Genomic DNA, 21,348 nt, shown 5'->3' with positions numbered 1-21,348 from the left:
TTGTACAGAGAGCTATTTTCATACAAAGTTAGCAGGCTTTTTCTAGTTCAGACTCATTTGGTTTTTCTCCTTTAGAACTTTAAAGTCAACTTTGAGCCAGGGTTGGTGGTTCATGTCTACGATCCCCGCTACTCAGGAGACAAAGATCAAGAGGAGGGCAGTTTAAGGCTGGCCTGGAAGAACAGTTAGCAAACTCCTTAATAAACAGGTCAGGTGTAGTGAGTGGTTTGCCCCTGTAAACTTCTGGGCTAATGAGGCAAAAAGTATGAAACCGTATCTGAAAAATAACTAGAGGAAAGAAAGGATTGGGGGAGCAAGGCCTACCAAATACAAGACACTGAATTCAAACCCCCAAAACATCAGTAAATAAATAAAATCAACTTTGCTTTCTTTTAGAACAAATTCCCGCTGGGTATCAAGCCCTACCGGAATGGGATGCCCTTGAGCAGCAACACCCCAGCTGCTTGCTTCGCATTTCTATTTTTAAAACCTGAAAGTCTAAACAACTTCATCTCAGTGTTCTTCCTCAATCTTGACTGGAAGTCACCAGCAGCAACCATTAGTAATAAAATCTGAAAAAGGCCTCATGAGCTCACGAGATGGTCAGCACGCCAACTCTATACCCTTGGGCTGGCAGTCACGATGGCAGTCCCAGGGGAAGACTTTCTGATAGAGTTCAAAGTCAGAGGCCAAGGCTGGATGCCAGTGGCTCACGCCTATCATCCTAGCTACTGAGGAAGTGGACATCAAGTCCAGGAGACTCTTACCTCCACTAAACTACCAGAAAAGCTGGTAGTAAAGTTGTGGCTCAAGTGGTAGAGTGCTACACTTGAGCAAAAAGAAGCTCAGAGATAGCACTAGTCCCTGAGTTCAAGCCCCAGAACCAACACACACAACAACAACAAAGTCCAAAGTCAGAACCTACTTAATGGAACAGAAGCCAGGAAGGAGAAAAAAAGGGTTAGATAAGGAAATTACATTAGATGGACTCTTTTGAAATCAATCAGCCCAGGATGAAGACCCCAGGCCAAAAGTCTAGAAAATTCTGACTGGAAGATCCCCTGGGAAAGTAAGAAAGTAAAGGAAGGGAAGATTGGGGGAAGAACAGAGAACAGTGGCCATGCAGTATTTTCACCAGTGCACGAGTTCACAGAGACAAGACACTTCCTACAACATTGTCTCTGGAAATCCAGCTCCCCCCCCACCCCAAGTGGAAACTGGCCCTTCATTCCTCATGTGTGGGGAAAAATGGAGAAAAGTTTTCGTGACTTACCCAAGTTCCCAGAGCTACTCCAGAAGAGACCCACACTGCCTGTGACCTAGGCCAAGCGGCGTCTCCTAGTGACAGCCTGTGAAAGGCCTCAGAACAGGCCCCAAATGCACTGGTCACCTTGTCCCTGCCCCCGCCCCTGGCCCCTGGGGGGGGTGGGGGCTGCTCTGGGTGCCAGGTGCCTACTCCACAGAAAGCCACTGGGAGTGGACCGGCCGAGGAGAAAGGGCTCCTGGCTGTGGCTCACCAATTCAGCCATAAATTCCCCTCAAACCTCCAGCCCCCTTTCCCAGATGTCCTGTCTGCTTGATTTCTTTTTTTCCAGTTAAATGTACAGTCACAAAGAGATAATGATTTCAGTCTATGAGATTCCCATTTAAAAAAAAATTAAATGGGCCTGGAGCCAGTGGCTCACACATGTATTCCTAGCTACTCAGGGGGCTGAAATTTGAGGATTGTGGTTCAAAGCCAGACTGGACACTAAAGTCCACAAGACTCTTATCTCCAATAAACCACCAGAAACTAGAAGTAGCACTGTGGCTCAAAGTGGTAGAGTGCTAGCCTTGAACTGAAGAGCTCAGAGATGGTGTCCAGGCCCAGAGTTAAAGCCCCACAACTGACAAAATAACAACGATAATAATAATAGTAATAATATTATTTAAAATTGCGGTAAAATACAGAACATAGAGTTTTAATCACTTTCACTGTATAGTTCCAGAGTGTCAAGTGTGTTCACATAGCTAATATGGAGCTACGAAAGTTTATATCCCTTAACACCCCTCCTTTCCCCTGACCTCATCCCTGAGCCAAATCTCAGGTTCTGGAATCACCTTTCTACAGTCTCTAGGAATTCTTTTCTGTGTGCGCCATTCTGCAAGGCTTGAACTCAGAGAAGCCTGCTCTCTACTGGCTTCACTCATCTGGTTGGCATTCAACCACTTTAGCCACAGATCTAATTCTGACTTTTTGCTGGTTAATTGGAGATAAGACTTTTCTGCCTGGGCTGGCTTTGAACTATGGTCCTCAGATTCTCAGCCTCCTTGGCAGCCAGGATTATAAATGTGAGACACAGGGTCTGGCCTGACCACTCTTACCACCATGTATGAGTAGAATTATACAGCAGTTGTCCTTTAGTCATGGCTTATTTACTTGGCACAATGTCCTCAAGGTTCATCCATGTTGTAGCATATGTTGAAGTTCCTTTTTATCAAGGTTGAATAATATTCCTCTGGCTATATACTACACTACTACACACATTATATTTATCCATCCATTTATCGGTGGGCACTTGAGTTGTTTCTACTAATGGCTACTATGACAAGTGCTAGTAAGAACATGGCCCTTTGGGTTTTTTTTGTTTTTTGGGTTTTTTTTTTTTGCCAGTCATGGGGCCTGAGCAGTGTCCTTGGACTTGTCTGAAGGCTAGAGCTCTATCATTTGAGCCACAGCACCACTTCCAGCTTTTTTCTATGTATGTGGTACTGAAGAATCAAACCCAGGTCTTCATGCATGCTAGACAAACACTCTACCATTAGGCCAAACTCCCGGCCAATGACCCTTTGTTTTATTCTCACACTTGTCCCCTGGTCTTTTCTTCACTGCTGTGGGTCACTTAGGGTTACTAGGGGTCACAGATATTGACACTCTGGATCGTGCACGTCCCAGAGTGACACTACTATACATTCTGACCTACTTATACCAACTCATGTGTTGGCACTCCATGGTGGCACCATCTGGCCTTGAGAAAAGTCCACCATCTGAGGGTCAAAGTGGAGGTCTTTTATAACAGCAGAAAATTGCCCCAAATTATCTTTACCACAAACAGACAGAGACTTAGCTCACTTTCTTCATTATTCTACTCAGTGCCTGTGGAGCCCATCAGAGGATGGGATGTGGGGCCACTGCCAAGTGTCTCTGATCTGCACTAAAGGAGACCACGTCAGACTAATTAGGATATGTAGACCTGCAGTCACAGGGCAAAATGAAGTCTTCTTTTTTTTGGTCAAACTCTGGGCCTGGGTACTGTTCCTGAGCATTTCAGCTCAAGGCTACCACCCTATCCCTGGGCCTGGTCATTGTTTCTATGCTCTTCAGCTCAAGGCTACTGCCCTACCCCTTGAGCCACAACATCACTTCCGGTTTTCTAGTGGTTAATTGGAGATAAGAGTCTCATAGACTTTAGTGCCGTGCCTAAGCTGGCTTTGAACCACGATCCTCAGATCTCAGCCTCCTGAGTAGCTAGGATTACAGGTGTGAGCCACCATGCCTGGCTGGTAAAATGAATTCTGGCTTAAACTGAAGAGGTCACTCTTCCCCACCCCAACAAAATCCTGGCTAAATTTAGGGGAAAAGAAAAGTCAAGATGGCATCTAAAATTATTAAAGATTCTTGCCTTATTTATGGAACTCTTCAAATAATTTCAGGTTGGAGAAGTCAGTTTGTCCAGGAAAACCTTCCCTCCAGGACTGCTCTCTAATCTGCCCCCTCCCACCCTGAGGGTCCGCCTATTCCCTGCCACCCCATGGCGGAAGTCTGCAGTCCTGCCACATTGACTAATGGCCTGCAATGAGCACTCACCAGCTGGGAGTCTTCAGTGGATGCTTGCCTTCTGGTGAACGTTCTCCTGCCAGGGGCCCCAGGCCCCTGGCGGGTGGGGGTGAGGAGGCAAGGAGTCAGGGGAGGCTGCAGCTGGGGGAAACCAGCCAGCCTGGCACACTCCTGTAAGAAGCCACTTCCTGCACACAGAGTCACGTTTGGTTGTAAAGGTAGTTGGGCTTTGAGTTAAAAATAAAAGGGAAGGAAGCAAGCAACTGGCTGAGGACGGGAGGAGACGGGAGCATGAGTCACCAAACCAAAGTTCAGCAAGCACAGTAAATGCTCCTGAGAAGGTCAGTGTGGCCTCCATGACAAGCCCAAGAGAAAAGCGGGCAGAGATGGGCAATTCCTATGCCTGCCCGCGGCTGAGCAGGGCATCCATACGAGAAAGCCAGAACACCAATGTAGCATTATAGTGGATCTGCCAGTAACAACTGCCATTTGTCTACTACCTACAGCATTTATTTGATAGCTTGCATCAAAATATCCCAAGGGGAGGCTGGAGGAATGATTTAAATGAGCCTGCCAGGCAAGCGCAAGGTCCCTAGTTCACATCCCTATCGGTGCTTGCAAAGAAAAAAAAAAAAGTCATGAGCCAAAATGTCCCAAAGGAAACCGATTCCCATGAGAAGGCTAACGTAATTATCCTTTGACAAGTAGTGAGGCCACGTGTTGACATAGGGAGGCTCATCAGGAAACAACCAAGTCAGGATGGAAACCACTGACCCCCCGAAACAATGGACTCTCTGAGAAAGCTTTTAGTTTTCAAGAGAAGTATTTTTCTGGGGAGAAATGTGTGTTGGGTTGTTGAGTTATTGTTATATGATGTCTGGTCCTACAGAAGACACAGCAGGGGCCTCAAGTGCCCATCTGTCTCTGGCAGCCCCAGCAAACAGTATCGTCTACCTCACCTCAGTGGCATTTCCACCAGGAAGTAAACCAGCATCTTCCGGCAGCCATGCTGTCTAACTACATTAAGCCACAGACCTATGGAAGCACGCAGCCATCAGGCAGTGATGACCCCAGGTCAACTCCCCCACCCCACCCAACCCACCCCATGAGGGCCGAGGTGGCCTCCAGCCTCCTGGTCCACTGGCCCTTCTCCCTCTGCAAAATGGATGCTGGATCTGCTGTCCTGAGGTCACTTCTGAGGCCCCAACAGTGGTGGGACAGGGGTGCCTTCAGGAAGTGGCCTGGAGGTGCTCAGACAGGGGAGCACAGTGTGAGGGACACAACCTCACCAGGGAGGAAGCACGGACAGAGCATGTGACATAGGAGCTCTGGACACCAGGGACGGGCCAGGAACCTCTCCTGGGCCACTTGCCTCCTGCTACCTCCAGCATCAGTGGGATGTCATATAATCTGCCTCTTCCATGAGCTAAAACAGCTAAGCCAGAGTTGTTTATACTGCAGACAGGATGGGCCTAGGCATAGCACTACCTACTACTACTTGGCCCCAAAGGATCTGCCAGTAGTGGTGGAAGTCCCCCATTCTCTGGTCAGCCATTGCACATTCTGCCCACGTGATGCGTGATCTCCCTGGCAGCTAGTAAACTGCAGGATCTTTTCAAGTGGCTCCTACAATTTCCTTAAACTTCTCCCTCTTTTCCTTCCACTGCCCATTTTCCTATCATATAGACTTTCCCCTTTTGATCTGGATTAGCTTTATACTAAACCCTTATCATTTTGCACAGGCCATAAATCTAACATTGTAAATTTAGCTTCGTTACTAACACTTAGGGTCCTACAGACATTTTACTTTGGTGTAATCAAAAGAATTGATTTCTCCTTAATAATTTTCTTGTTAAAGAAATCCTTAAAGGATGAATAAACTCAGTATTTCAGGTGAAGAAGTCAACCCTCTAGGACATTCCAGGGAAAGTGAAATCTAGGCGTAGATTCAAGGCACAAGGAAACAGGACATGATGAGTCCTGTGATTGGCTATGGAGAAAGAACTAAGTCAGGAAGGATTTAAGTCTTTTTTTTTCTTTTTTAATTATCTTCACTTGATCCAGTGTGGTGATTTATGCCTGTAATTCCAGCAGCTACGAGGCTGAGGGCAGTACTAAAAAAGCATTTTTATCTACAATAAATTGAATTATTGTCACACACAAGTTGTTTCAGTAAGGTTTAGGAACAAAATTACTTTCCATTGCAGGCCATCAGACTGAAGCCAGAAGCTTGGGGAAATGGGCAGTCCCCTGATGCTAAAGGGCCCCAATGTCTAGGTCCGGCCTTGCTAAGACTGGCTAACCGTGCCTAGAAGAATCACAGACCTTCTCATCAACCAATGGGAAGGAAGCAATGATTCTCCAGGGTGGGACTCCCTATCAAGTGCTCTACTACAGAGCTACATCCTTTGCTGACTTCTGACTGCTGCAGAAGCTTTCCTTGATCTCTGCCTGCAATTTATCTCATAGAGTGAGTTGAATTGTGCCATCCCCCATACCAAAAATATGTTCCAATCCTAACCTTCCATAATCAGGGAGGTGATTGCAGAAATTCTAGTCTTCATAGATGTAACCAAGGGGAGATGCAGTCATACTGGGTTAGGGTTGGTCCTAAACCCAATGGTTGGTGTAATATATAAGAGAAAGAGAAAGAGATTTGGATAGAATGAAATTTACATGGGAACAGACATAGACAGGAGGATCAAGTGGTAAGAAAAGGAATGCAGCAGAAACTAGAAGGCAGTAAAGAAGGTTTCATCCCTAGGCCTTCAAAGGGAGCTGCAGAGAGCTGTGCAGAGAGCAGGATGCTTGAGGCCTCTGAGAGATTGAAGCAAGCTTCATGGTGAAATGCTTTGCATTATTTCTCACAGCACATGTGAGAGGAAAAGGCGGTGAATGTGTTTGGGCTTGTTCTCAAGAGTGAGAAATAGATAATTAACAGTGTAGTAATGCACACTGTCACCTGCTGAGACTGCAATGGAGTCCTTTTCTGCTTGTTGTGAGGTGCTCCCCTGCATGCCAGGTATGCAGCCATTTAACATGGGCTGGGGGCAGGGGGTGTGCTAAGATCATAATCTAGTGGTAGAGTACTCACCTAGCATGCACAAAGCCCTGGGTTCTATTCCTCAGTACCACATACACAGAAAAAGCCAGAAGTGGTGCTGTGGCTTAAGTGGCAGAGTGCTAGCCTTGAGCAAAAAGTTTTTAAGGACAGTGCCCAGGCCCTGAGTTCAAGCCACAGGACTGGCAAAAATAATAACTACGACAACAACATGGGCTGGCAATGTGGCTTAGTGGCAAAGTGCTTGCCTAGCATGCATGAAGCCTTGGGTTCGATTCCTCAGTACCATATAAACAGGAAAGGTCGAAAGCGGCTCTACAACTGAAGTGGAAGAGTGCTAGCCATGAGCAGAAAGAAGTACAGGGATAGTACCCAGGCCCTGAGTTCAAGGCCCAAGACTTGCAGAAAAATAAGTAAATATGTAAATAAATAAATGGTTCCCCAAGGGAACAGAGATCACCCTAACGTGGACCCTTATTAATAGTTCATGTGGGGAACAGGTAAGACTGAAGATGGTACCATCAACAAGAGGAACCGGTTGTTTGCTTTGAAAAGAACAGTTCTGAAAATGACGGGGTTCTCCACATTCTCATTTAACAACAGGAAGCAAAAGCTTCTCAAATTTTCCCATCAAAACAAGGTTTCATAGCAACAGCCACTGAAAGGTAGGCTTCTGTGATTTCAGTTTTACTCTCTTATGCACTCTTGGTGACTCAAACTAGAGGGGGAAGAAATGTCAAATTTAAGATTAAATGTTTTGTATGTATGATGAGTGGAAAAACAGACAAAATATACCAACCAGTAGCTAAAAAACAATTTATTTAAAAAAATTCTCAGAGTAGGATTGCTGAACCTATAACCTATGCAAAGGTTCTCTTTAACTTATTTATAAAGAACTGGGGCTAGAGGTGGAGAGTCTACCATAAACTATGAGGCCCTGACTTCACTCCCTAGTACATATATATATATATATATATATATATGTATGTATGTATATATGTATATATATATAGTGTGTATGCATACTCTAGTGCCACAATATATATACATGTGTACATATGTAGATATATATATATATATATATATATATATATATATACAATATATCTAGAGCTGAAAAGCTATAGGAAGGAAGATTAAACTTTACAGTGAGGTATAACTGGGTAAATTTGGGCTCAAAAATGCCATTACTGGGTCTTCAACTTAGGGCTCAAGCTTGACTTTATTCATAACTGTGCTCTACCACTACTTGAGCCTTGTCTCCAGCCTGGCATTTTGCTGGTTAATTAAAAATAGTCTTTCAGACTTTTCTGCTCAGACTAGCTTCAAATCACGACTCCCAGATCTCATCTTCTGAGTAGTTAGGATTATTGACAGGAGATACAACTATCTGGTCAAAATAACTGTGTGGGTGTGTGTGTATTCACTGTCCATGGTATACCCATTTCCCCTCTCCAATTCTAGCCAGACCGTAGAAAACATCACCGAAGTCTGGTGTGAGTTCACCAGGGGCTCGGGTGAGGCTCAGTGGTAGAATATGTGCATATGTATGCAAGATGTTGACTTCAATCAAAAGCAGAGAAAGAGTGAGTCTAAAATCTAGAGAAGCAAAACTGAAGGAATCAGAAAGCTGGGCTCTTTGCCCTAGGTGAACACAGTAGTTTGTAGAGCAAATCCTACACTGTATGTAATCAAGGCTCTCTGAGGAACACTTAGTTAAAATCACTCTTTTGATAAGTGTGCCTCCTGCTGCTACACATGTGCCTTTTTATATACCTTCTCATTAAGAACCGTGTTTTCCTGGAGAAGCTAGGTTCAGAATTTCTACCACTTTGACCCCCCCCCATTCTAATTAAACACAACTCTGTTATTTCTTCTCATTTTTCCTATCACATATAATTGACATTCCTCTTATTCATTCATTTTTTAGTTTAGAATAGGAAGGTCTATATTTCTACATTCATGTTAATGGTATCTTGCATAAAATAATTTTTTACACCATTGAGTTTGGAATTCGAAGTCTGGAAGCATGATCTTCCAATCTCAGCAGCTCTACTGTTCCTACTGAATAAGAGGAAAGGCAAACAAGCTCCACTGAGGGGTGAGAGAAAAGGGAATAGAAATGGTGAAAGAGGGGCAATGCTGTTTAAGAAAGGAATGGGGATAAAGGAGAGCGATGGAGAGCATGAGGCTGACTGGTGTATACTACATGCATGTAGGGAAATGTCACAATGAAACTCTCCCTTAAACAACTAATAAGAGATAGCAAAAATGTGAAGAAAAAAAGACAATCTAGCTATATGCTGCTTATGAGGCATATTAAAACATGCCATTCATCAATAATGTAAAAATAAAAGGAAAGCAGACATATACCAGATAAAAGATAAGCATCTGTTAATACATGAAAAATTCCCAGTAAAATGTATTAATCCAAATAAAAAAACAGAAAAATTAACAATTCTATAATTACTGAAATTTAGTCAACAGCATTTTTTTTTGTCGGTCATGGGGCTTGAACTCGGCCTGGGTGCTGTTGTTTTTGTTTTTGGGTTTTTTTTTTCCTGTATATGTGGTACCAAGGAATTGAACTTGGGTTTTCATGCATGCTAGGCAAGCACTCTACCACTAGGCCAAACTCACGGCCTCTCAACAGCATTTTTTTTTTTCACACATACAAAATACATCCCCAGCTGCATACTGGTGTCTCACGCCTATAATCCTGGATGCTCAGGAGGATGAGACCTGAGGATTGCAGTTCAAAGCCAGCTCAGGCTGGAAGCGGAACTGTGGCTCAAAGTGGTAGAATACCAGCCTTTGGCTAACGAGCTCAGCAACAGTACACCTAAACCCTAAGTTCAAGCCCCACAACCAACAAAAACAAAACAAAACAAAACAATAAGATCAGTAACAAAAAACATTCCAAGCTGGGAGCTGTTGGCTCACACCTATAATCCTAGCTCCTTAGGAGGCTGACATCTGAGGAGCGAGGTTCAAAGTCAGGCCAGGCACTAAAGTCTGTAAGACTCTTATCTCCAATTAACCACCAGAAAATGGTAGTGGCACTGTGGCTCAAATGATCGAGCACTAGCCTTGAGCTGAAGAACTCAAGGACAGTGCCCAGGCCCAATGTTCAAGCCCTATAACCAATAACAAAAGAATTCCAGATATGTAGTAGGTATATGCAGGTAGATCATAGTTCCAGGCCTGCACTAATAAAACATAAGATTCCAAGTAAAAAACATAACTAAAACACAAAGGGCTGAAGGTTTGACTCAAATCATAGAATATTACTCAAGGCTCTGAGTTCAAACCTCAGTACCAATTTCCCCCAAAGAGATGATTTTATAGCCAAGTTCTACCCACCTTTAAAGAAATGTTGACCTACATGTTTTCTCTAAATATCCAAGAAAAAGGATGGCTGAAAACATTTCCCAACTTATTATATAATCTGGACATCAAAATCAGGTAAGAGTAACACAAAAGAGAAAATTTACAGGCCAATTTCATCACTGTACTAGAAGTTATAGTCAATTCAAATAATTTTTCTACTCAAAAGTATATTGGAACGTTAGGCCAGTGAGTGCTACCGCAAATAGGTATATGGCAGATGCTTGGTATCTGTTTCCAAGGAGGATGCCACTGAGAAACACCTATGTGTACTCAGGATGCAGGGAATTCAGTGCTGGACTTTTCAGCCTAACTTGTTTTTCTCCAAAGGCAGTCCAAGTTCCACTAACAACAAAAAAAAAGAATGCTGGCTTCCCATTAATGTTACATGTTCACTTTATCACTTCACTTAAACACATCGATTTCTATCTTGCTTGGGGGTTACCACTTGCTTTCTGGGGAGGTTTATTCTCACAAATTAAGGGCAAGCAACCATGCAGCATATCACATTGATTTAACACAAGTGACAGTAACACAGGGCTGAGGGCTTGTTTGCACCCACTGAGCTGCAAAATACATGCATGGGAACTTAGAAATTTTGTTTTTAAATTTTCTTTTGATTTTTTTCGCTGTTTGATAAAAACTCTGTGTAATGCACCTGCAAATACGGCAGATTTATTATATATTTTTTAATTTTTAAAATAGGAAAGAAAGAAAACACACTAAATTGCAAATGCTACTATTATCCACCTAAAAGACCCCCAAATGCTACAAGATTTAAATATAAAAGCTTAGCAAGGGGCTAGGAATGTGGCTAGTGGTAGAGTACTTGCCTAGAATATAAGCCCTGGGTTCAATTCCTCAGTATCATATACACAGAAAAAGCTGGAAGTGGTTCTGTGGTTCAAGTGCTAAGACTGCTAGCCTGGAGCAAAAAAAAAAAACCTCAAAGATAGTGCCCAGGCCCTGAATTCAAGCCCCAGGACTGGCAAAAAAAAAAAAAAAAAAAAAAAAAAAAATTAGCAAATAGCTGAATACAAAGAGTCACTTAAACACATGCTCAAGTTCCAATTATAGTGTCCTCCCTCCCAAGAGAGAGAGCAGTATCAAAACTATAATTTCTTAGGTCAGTATACCAAAAACGGTGCTTTTACAAGGTGCCATTTACAATTCAACATTTTTAAAAGAAAAGAAACTAGAAATAAATCCAACAAAGAATATTTAGAAGCTTTATTAGGAAAATTCTAAGAACTCAATGGAGAGATATGATAAGGAATAAGAAGATTCAGTACTACAAAGAACTTCTTTTTCTTTAAAGTAATCGACTGTTCCAATACTCATACAATTAAAATCTCAACAGAATTCTTTGGGAAATGTTACAGTTTCATTTCCAAAGCTACAAAGAACAAAGAACCAAACCATTCCTAACAAAGAAACGGATGAAAGGACTCGTTTAAATATAAAAAGTTTTCTGTAAGCCACAGAAAGGCAGCCAACAGAATCACCAGCCCAAATTACATATACAAAACCTCGCATATGCCTGGGCACCAGTGGCTCATGCCTGAATCCTAGCTACTCAAGAGACTGACATCTGAGAATTGTGGTTCAAAACCAGCCTGGGCAGGAGACTCTGTAAGACTCTTAAATCAAAATAAACCACAAAAAAGGCAGAAGTGAAGTTATAGCTCAAGTGGTAGAACACTAACCTTGAACAAAAAAGCTGAGACATGCTCAGGTCCTGAATTTAAGCCCCAGGACCATCACAAAAAAACAAAAATGAAAACAAACAAACAAACAAAAAAACCCAAAACACCACTCCTTATGTACATTAGATAGAACTGCAGATGAACAGGGCTTTGGACATAAGTTTAAAAAGAAAGTAAATTTGGTAAGTGAAGTAAGCCAGACTCAAAGGAACATAGGCTCAATGGTTTTCCTCATTTGTCATAATCAATAGAAACCTTGGGCTCTCCTAGCAGATTTACAATAGAGCAAAAGGTAGATACAGTATGACGATAAATGAAAGGACCTCTAGGATATAGAAACAAAAGCCATATCATGAGTGATTGTTGTTCTTAATGTACTATGTTATCTCTCATCTCTTTTGCTGTCCCTTGGTTATCTCATATTGTTACAGTATTTTACCTTGTTATCTGATAAACTGTATATATGCTTATTTAGTTATTTGAAATAGGATAGGGAAGGGGGGAAAACAAGAGGAGGGGCGTGGGGTGGGGGGAGGGAGATGGGGACCAAGACATGAGAAAGGTTATCAAAGTTTGTGAAGTAATGCACCTTTTATCTGGTGAATATAATGTAACCCTTCTGTTAATTACAATAAAAACTATATAAAAAAAGAAAGTAAATTTGGATATACTTATCATGCCATATAACTATAAGCATAATATTCAATATGGACAAAAGATTTAAATGTGAATATATAAAGCTATATATTTTTTTAGAATATAGACTATAATCATTATTTCGGCCCAGATTTTTTTGGGGGGGGGGGCCAGTCCTGGGGATTGAGGTCCTGGGCATTGTCCTTGGACACATTTTACTCAAGGCTAACACACTGCTACTTGAGCCACGGTGTCAATTCTGGCTTTTTCTGTGTATGTGGAACCGAGGAATTGAACCCAGGGCTTAGTGTATGCTAGGAGAGCACTCTACCACTAGGCCAAACTCCCAGCCAATTATCCCAGATCTTGATGCTAGGCATCAAATCCAGGCTTGTGTACCTGCTAGGCAAACACTCAACCACTGAGCAATGCCCCTACCCATAGCACATTACAAAAAAGTTAAGTGGTGGCACACAACTGTAGTTCCAGCTCACAAGACATAAAGGCAAGAGGGCTTCAAATTTCTAGCCAGCTTAAGGTACAGGTCATGACCCTCTCAAAACAAACAAGAAGGAAAGAAATACATTTTCTATCTCAAATGTATAACCTAACTCTAATAAAAAAAAATACAGACCTTTTTTTTAAAAATAGGAAATACAGACTAGAGGACACCATCAAACTCGCATCAAATAATTTCAAAATGTAGAAATTACAATCCAATATTGAGGTGTGGGCAAGGTGGGAATCAATCAATAGAAGCAGACCCTACATAATACAGATGGCAAAGAGATGGCAGATCTGCTGTGCTACAGATGCTCCCCTTACCCTCTGCCAAGACAAAAAGAAGAGTAAAGCTGGAGTTTGTTAAGGAGAGAGAAAAAGGCCCAAACAGTTCTAAAGACTAAACATATATGTTGGGTGGCACAAAAAGATTAGTCCCTTCAAAGGAAGGCCATGAGTCACAGGAGAAAAATAAAAAGTTACAATGCTGAAGGAGCATCCATGTGCTGAGACAGTTTCCAGCAGCTAACTCACAAATAAGTGGAGCACCAGGTGGGGAGGAAGCAGCGCAGAGGGACAGAAAAACCTAATTGAAAGAATAAAGCCAGCTGGGCGCCACTAGCTCACACCTGTAACCTAGCTACTCGGGAGGCTAAGACCTGAGGATCACCGTTCAAAGCCAGCTCAGGCTAAGAGTCTACAAGACTCTTATTTCCAATTAACCACTAGGAAACCAGAAGTGGCGCAGTAGCTCAAGTGGTAGAGCGGTAGACTTGAGATGAAGAGCTCAGGGGCAGTGCCCAGGCCCAGAGTTCAAGCCCCATGACCACCAACACCACCACTCCGCCCCCGCAAATTAAAATGCCAAAAAACAAAATCCCAAACTTGATGAAAAACATAAATTTACAATGGAAAAAAACGGCATCAAGCCCATCCCAATCAAACTGTTTAACTCCAGTGACAAGGAAGAACATCACGACTCTAATTCTAGCAACTGGGAGGGTAAAGCAGGAGGATCTCTAACCTAAAGTCTGCCAGGATGACATAATCAGCCCTTATATCAAAAATACCAGAAAACAAAAAACAGCAACAAATCTACAAAAATCACTAACGTCTAAAACTGACAAGTGTTGGAGATGTGGCAAGAAGATCCACAGTGAAATATGGTAACTGATACAACCACTCTAGGGTGTGATTTGGCATTATCTTTTAAAGATAAAGAAACTTAAGCCATGTGACCAGGCAATCAATGCCAGACAGGATGCTCATAGTTTGCAATAACAAAAACAAACAAACAAAATGTCCATCAACAAAATCATGTAATACTTCATAACAATAAAAATAAAGTAAAAAAGAAAGTCTCAGGAGTAAAACATACATAATTTATATAAATTTCAAAAACATACAAAATTACCAACCCATTTGGGGATACATACATATGTTGAGAAACTAGAATAAGATCATAGAAAACATAAAATTCAAAATAATTATTACTTGAGAGAATAGAGAAGACTTCTAAAATATAGATGATATCCTACTTTTTTTAAATGACTGATGGGTACAGATATTTATATTTATTATTCTTTAAACCATATATACATGTTTATGTATTTTATAGTATGAAATATGGCATGTAAAAAAACAAAAGACATTGAAAATGAATTCTGCCACTTATGTGTAAAAACAAAATTAGTATTAAAAAAGGATACACAAAAACTGTTAGCTTTCAGTCAGAGCCCTATATTATCAATGTAAAAGGGCCATAATCCTAATATGAAAGAAAAACACAACAAGAAGCAGACTTAATAACTGCTTTCACATACATGTGGACATGCTTCTGGCTTCTTAAGTTAGGCAAGAGAGCAAACTCCACCTTTCATCTGTATTTAGATTTTTCTTTGTCTTTGGATTTCTTTGGACTTCTGCTTCGTTCTCTCTTCTTACTTCTTTCTCTCTCATGTGGATCCGTTTGGTACTTAGGTTTGTGGCTGTGGCTGTAGTGCCCATCCCTCTCTCGAGATCGGCTACGACTACGCTTCTGAGGCCGGTCTCTCTTCTCGCTTTTTTGTTTCTCCCAACAGGCTTCTTCTTCTTCATAGTGGCCAAACCCCATTTCCCTGTAGATATCCTGTCCAAGATATACAGAGTTACACATCAACCACTAAAACCATCACCCTATGGGGCTTGTTTAATAAAACCTAGCAAAGGCTACTGTCAGCAAATTGTTGTAACTCAAATGTGTTTTTGTTTTCTTATATAACCCAAGCTGGCCTTGAGTTCATAATCCTCCTGCCTCCGCCTCCTCAGTGCTGCAATTATAGATATGCACCATCACACCAAGCTTCAACTTTAAATATTAAGGTCACAAATTTCATAAACTAAAATACAAAATAGAGCAGGCACAATGGCTCATACCTGTAATTCCAGCTACTTGGAAAGTGAAAACAACAGCATGAATTAAAATCCTGGGCAAAAAGGCAGTAATCCTATCTCAACAAACAAACTGGGACTGGTTCATGCCTCTAATCCCAGCTACGTAGGAGGTAAAGGTAGGAAGTATCATGTTCTGAGGCCTCTGCAAGCAAAATTGGAGACCCAATCTGAAAAAACTAACTAAAAAGGGCTCTGGACATAGACTCAAATGATACAGCGCTTAAGTGGTAAAGTATCCAACTATAAGCAGAAAAAACTGAGGGAAGCCAAGAGAGGTGGCTCATGCCTATATTCCTAGCTACTCAGGAGGCTCAGATCTGAGGATCGCAGTTCAAAGCCACAGGGGCACTAAAGAACCTGAGACTCATCTCCATTTAACCAGTAGAAAATGGGAAGTGGGGCTGTGGTTCAGGGGTAGGGTGGTAGCCTTGAGCTAAAGAGCTCAGGTACAGCATCCAGCCCTGAGTTCAAGCCCCACGACCCATACAAAAAAAAAAAAAAAAAAAAAAGCACAAAGCACAAGATCTCACATTCACATCCAGTATGGGATGGGGGGAGGAAAGGAAGGATATGGGGCTAGGGATATAGCTCAGTGGTAAAGCCCTTACCCTTGCCTTCTATTCACACACGGGGAGAGGGGGGGATTGGAAATCTTGATTTTATTTATTTATTTTTGTCATCGTTGTGGAGCTTGAACTCTGGGCCTGGATGTTGTCCCTGGGAAATCTTATGTAATACTTGCTGCTTTTAAATAAAAGAAAATCAAGGAAGCTGAAAATCTGAAAAGGACTGAAACTTTCAAAGTATTCCATGCAAAGTAATTTTAGAAGTTATACAAACTTTGAAGGTAAACATAGCTGAGTTCAAATGGTCCTTTGTTAGATTAAATAGAAGATGAATGGAAGCATAGTTACATAAATCTTGAAAAGCAAGGAAGATGTAGCCCTATATATATTCAAAAGGAAAGATGGCTGGATAAAGCCAGTTAGAGTTGACCTGCTAATAATATTGTACGCACTAATACAGTGCTAAGAGCTTCAGTAGTACATTGCCCTCATTCTAGAAACAGGGGCCAAGACTTAAGATCTGCCTAGTTTAATATCATTATTTACTGATCAGTAACTTGATGAACAAAACTGAAAGTAAGGGGAGGAGTGGAACGAGGGTAAAAAATGATGAAAAGAGAGGGTAAAAAATGATGAAAAGAATGCCAACATCTAGTCAGATGCTGGTGGCTCATGCATGTAATCCTAGCTACTCAGGAGGCTGAGATCTAAAGATCACAGTCTGAAACCAGTGGGGGCAGGAAAGTCTACGAGACTCTTTATCTTCAAGCAGCTATTCAAAAAAAGCCAGAAGGGGAGGTATGGCTCAAGTGGAAAAGTTATATAGCCCTGAGCAAAAGGAGCTCAGGTACAGCATCCAGGCCCTCAGTTCAAGCCACAGGACTGGCATGACTTGACTGAATCTTATCTAAGATGAATGAAATAAATAAGGTCATTTCCAATATGGACTTTATATTTTATACACTTACATTATAAGATATGGTGAATAGCATAGCATGTAACTAAAAGGACAGACACACACCCACTTAAAGCAATTGACCCAGCAAAATATTTGCTATAAAGCAATTTAAAAGTCTAAATACTATCTTTGCTCAGGGCTTTGAATTTAAGTAGAAAATTCAACTAAAAAGAAAAAGAATTAAACCTAAGCACTAAAAGAACATTAAATCATTAAAGTGACAACAAGAATAGAGTGTCAGATTCTTCACATAGCAGGAAAAGTCCAGTGGAGAACTGATATCCAGAATGAGTATCTCCTGGACAAGAAACCAGCAGCTGAACACACCTATAACTTCAGTAAGACCCAACCCTCAACCACACAAAAATCACATTAGGTATTAAGACATGAGGTGGAAAAATTACACAGGTTTTCAAATTGAATCATAAGGCTTTCAAAAAAAAAATTAAAGAAATAAAACATCCTTAGGAAACTGGACTCACTCAGTAAAACACCAACAAATAGGAAAATATGATCTACACCTGAAATTTAGCTAGTACTAAAAATTTCCTTTAACTATTTTGTCTCTGCGACTAAGGATAATTAATGTAACCATGCAATTATTTAAAAAGTCCTGGGAGATATAAGAAACTATAGTTCAAAAGTTAGTGATTTGGGCCAGGAGTTTGGCCTAGTGGTAGAGTGTTTGCCTAGCACACACCAAGACCTGGGTTCAATTCCTCAGTACCACATACGTAGAAAAATGCTGGAAGTAGTGCTGTGGCTCAAGTGGTAGAGCTCTAGCCTTAAGAAAGCAGGCCGAGAGCTCAAGCTCGAATGGCAAAAACAAAAAACAAAACAAACACCAGCCTTAGAATTTTGTAGATTTCTGATTATCTCAAACACAGCACTGTTTATCTCAGGCCTGGACTTACTTTAGACTCTAGGTTGTAAAGGTGGGTAGAGAGCTATAGGTGAAAGCACATGAGGCAAGGACCATGGGTTTTTAATGAATATTTATAGGACCATGATAAAAAAACATTACAATAATTTTGAACTCAATATAATATAGAAATAAGGAGAAAGGAGAAACTCCTATACATCAATCACCATGGAATGCCAAGTATGGCTCCCTCCCTCCTCAACCTAAACCTACCCAAATCCTCATCCATTTAGATTCAGCTCAAGCGTGAGATAAAGTAAAAGTACAGGGCTGTAGCGTAATTTGCTTTTTATTTAACGGGAAGTCAAAACACAAGATAGATATTATTTCTTCCTGCTGGGCATTAATTGTTCATACCTGTAATCCTAGATATTCAAGAGCCTGAGATCTGAGGAACATGACTCAAAGTTAGCCCAGGCAAAAAGTTCTGGAAACTCAGTCTGGGAATGAGGCTCAGTAGTAGAGTGTTTGCCTAGCATGCATGAAACCCTGAGTTTGATTCCTCAGAACTATATTAACAGAAAAAGCTGGAAGTAACACTAGGCACAAGTAGTAGCCTTGAGCAAAAAAAAAGCTCAGTGCTCAGGCTCTGCATTCAAGCTCCAGGACTAGCCAAAAAAAAAAAAAAAAAAAAAAGTTCTATAAACTCCACCTGCAATTAACCAGCATTGCTGGACTGGACTGGTGGTGTGCTTCAAGTGGTAGAATAGCAGCTATGAGTGAAAAAGCTGAGAGTGCAAGCCCCAATCAAGGGAGGAAAGGAAGTAGGGAGGGAGAGAGTAAATAACTTCTTCTCCTTAAAATAAATTTACTTTAAGAAAATTTTAGAAAATTTTAGAAAATGCAAGATTCAGAACTTTGAGATGACTGCATTACCTATTAGTACTACATTTATTTCATATATTCAATACAAAGTGCATAAATGGTTTACAGATCACAAAAGTTCTAAGTGCTGCATACAAAACCAAAAACCAGTCTTCGATGGAAATAATGGGTACCCAACAGGTGGCAGATCACTCTTGTGTCACAATATGGAAATATGATTCATTAAGTTACTTTGAAAGCAATCTTTTTTATAGCTTACAATACATAGTTTTCAAAATTAAAGCCCATTAACTCTATGAAGCCATCCTATATTTTAGAGTTAGGAATTACTTCTCAGACCTGTCCCTTCTCTCCTATATTATACCTTTAAGATGCAACTTACAAAGGGACATCTACATAAAAATATTAAAAGTACCTGGTTAGTATTTCTGATTGGCATATAATCTTCATCTTCTTTTTCTTCAGAGCAGTGGCGTGTTTTTTTCTTGTGTTTTTTGCTTGTATGTGAGTGACTTGACTTCGAGTCTTCTGCCTGCTCATCGAGTATAAGATCATATTTTGCACTAAGGCAATTAGTTAAGGACAAATATAAAATGACAGAATAGAAATCAAAATGTAAAATCTGCTAGGCAAGGGAGATCATAAAGCTAAATGTAATTTTCAAAAGCAAACAGGATCTCAAAAGCAGAGAGTGCATATTTCTAAAACTAAGATATATTCTTTTATTATGTATATAGCAGAAAAAAAATAAAGAATCCTAATCTTATGCAGATAACAACTAGTAGGCAAAAAGAAAGGAGAAACACAGCATCCAAATAAAAATGCAAGCAGCATTAAGAAGTAAGGAAATATATTTGGCAATGACACGCACACACACACACACACTCCATCTTTTTAATATACAACCAGGCACTGGTAGCTCATGCTTGTAATCCTGGCTACTCAGGAGCTGAGATCTAAGAATTACAGTTCAAAGCCAATCCAAGTGGGTTGTATCTCAAAGTGGTAGAGTACAAGCTTTGAGCAAAAGAGCTCAAGGACAGTGCTTAGCCCCTGAGTTCAAGCCACATGACAAAAAAAAGGGAGGGGGTTATGTGTATGTGTCTATCTATATATTATACACAAGACACACACATACACAAAACTTTGGAATAGGAGAAAGCATAATACTATTAACAACCCTTGCTAAAAATAATCTCAACTTGTAAAATGGATTTTGAGGAAGGCTAACACAGGCTTGACCAGTAGTATTCAAAGGAAAGCATATGAGAAAACCCAAAACACAAGGAGCCATTTTTGCTGCAGGTGGGACTAAAACACAAACCACTTCCTTAAAACTCCTTTTCACAATACCACAGCTTAAGCTTTCCTCAGATCAACTAGGAAGATAAAGATACTGGCTAGCTCTCCACAAGATGACAGAAGGTGGTGGCTAGTCTCTCACAGCCTCTCATTATTACTCCATTCCCTCCAACTTCTTTTCCCCCTTTTGATTATGCCATCCTGTGTTATTCGATGTCCTTAAAACCAATCCAACATTTCAATCGGCATTTTTAGCATAGATAAAATAGGAAAAAGGAAGGTAGCTCAGTGGTAGGGTGTTTTCCTAGCATGTGCAAGAGCCTTATTTTATGAAATTCTCTTCTAATCATGTGTGTGAGAGAGGGGTAACTGAATTATGACTACTAGATTTTAAAAAATGATACAGTTGTCAGGAGTCTGGCCTAGTGGTGGAGTGCTTGCGTAGCATGCATGAAGACCCGGATTTGATTCCTTGGTACCACATACATAGAAAAGGCTGGAAGTGGTAGAACTCTAGCCTTGAGAAAGTCTAAGGACAGTGCTCAGGCTCTGAGTTCAAGCCCTAGGACTAGCCAAAAACAAAAAAAAAAGATACATTTTAGGAAGAAAAATAGTTTCAGTAAGTTGCCAAGGCTATCCTTGAGCAAGACTGGAACAATGCTCCTGCCTCATCCTCCCTCTGAGCAGCTGGGGCTTCAAGTGCACCTTCTGTCTCCTCCACTCTCTCCAATGGTAGATTTAAAGAAACCAGCACCTGATGCAGTCCTCTTCCATGCTGTATCTGAGTTGTAGCTTGAACTTTAGCGCCTATAGTGCTACTTAGGCTATTTCCTAACCTCTTGCTCCTACTATAAGTCTCATATCTCCTAACTGTACTTTTCTAAATACTCTTGACATAATTAATATCTCACATAATTACTTTATACTAGCTCCTCCCTCCTACTCCTGCAGTATAATGTAAACCCTGGGTAGGTAAGGACAGCAGCTTTCACTCTTAACCTGGGTATTTAGTATCCAATGAGGACATATGATTCTCTTTCTTCCTTGTTTACCAACCTTTTATGGCATAAAATCTCTCCAAAATCCTTCATATCGAAGGATTTCCTCCAGTTTCTTCACAGAGGTCTAAGCTCTTTCCAGCTGCTTGACCTTTCTCATTAATAATCTCCATTCACAGTAATTTTTCTTTCAAGATCAATAAAATGTATTCCCCCGATGCCTTTTCATTGACTTA

The 21,348-nt window shown here is 40.9% G+C and overlaps 1 protein-coding gene across 2 annotated transcripts in view; it reads right to left on the bottom strand.

Annotated features, from left to right (window-relative positions):
* Positions 1–13,053: 13,053 nt before the first annotated feature.
* Ppil4 (peptidylprolyl isomerase like 4) overlaps positions 13,054–21,348 on the bottom strand; it is a 31,065-nt gene continuing 22,770 nt past the window's right edge. For both annotated transcript variants that reach the window (XM_090337971.1, XM_090337972.1), the window contains exons 12-13: positions 19,228–19,375; positions 13,054–15,236 (exon numbers count right to left, since the gene is read on the bottom strand). In XM_090337971.1, coding sequence (XP_090194097.1) covers positions 14,985–15,236; positions 19,228–19,375 — 400 coding nt within the window. In that variant the 3' untranslated portion in view covers positions 13,054–14,984. The remainder of the gene's footprint in view (positions 15,237–19,227; positions 19,376–21,348) is intronic.

The sequence above is a fragment of the Megascapheus bottae genome, chromosome 8 (assembly GCF_031878675.1).
Source record: "Megascapheus bottae isolate mThoBot1 chromosome 8, mThoBot2.hap1, whole genome shotgun sequence".
Taxonomy (NCBI): domain Eukaryota; kingdom Metazoa; phylum Chordata; class Mammalia; order Rodentia; family Geomyidae; genus Megascapheus; species Megascapheus bottae.
This window is presented reverse-complemented; position numbering and strand designations above follow the sequence as displayed.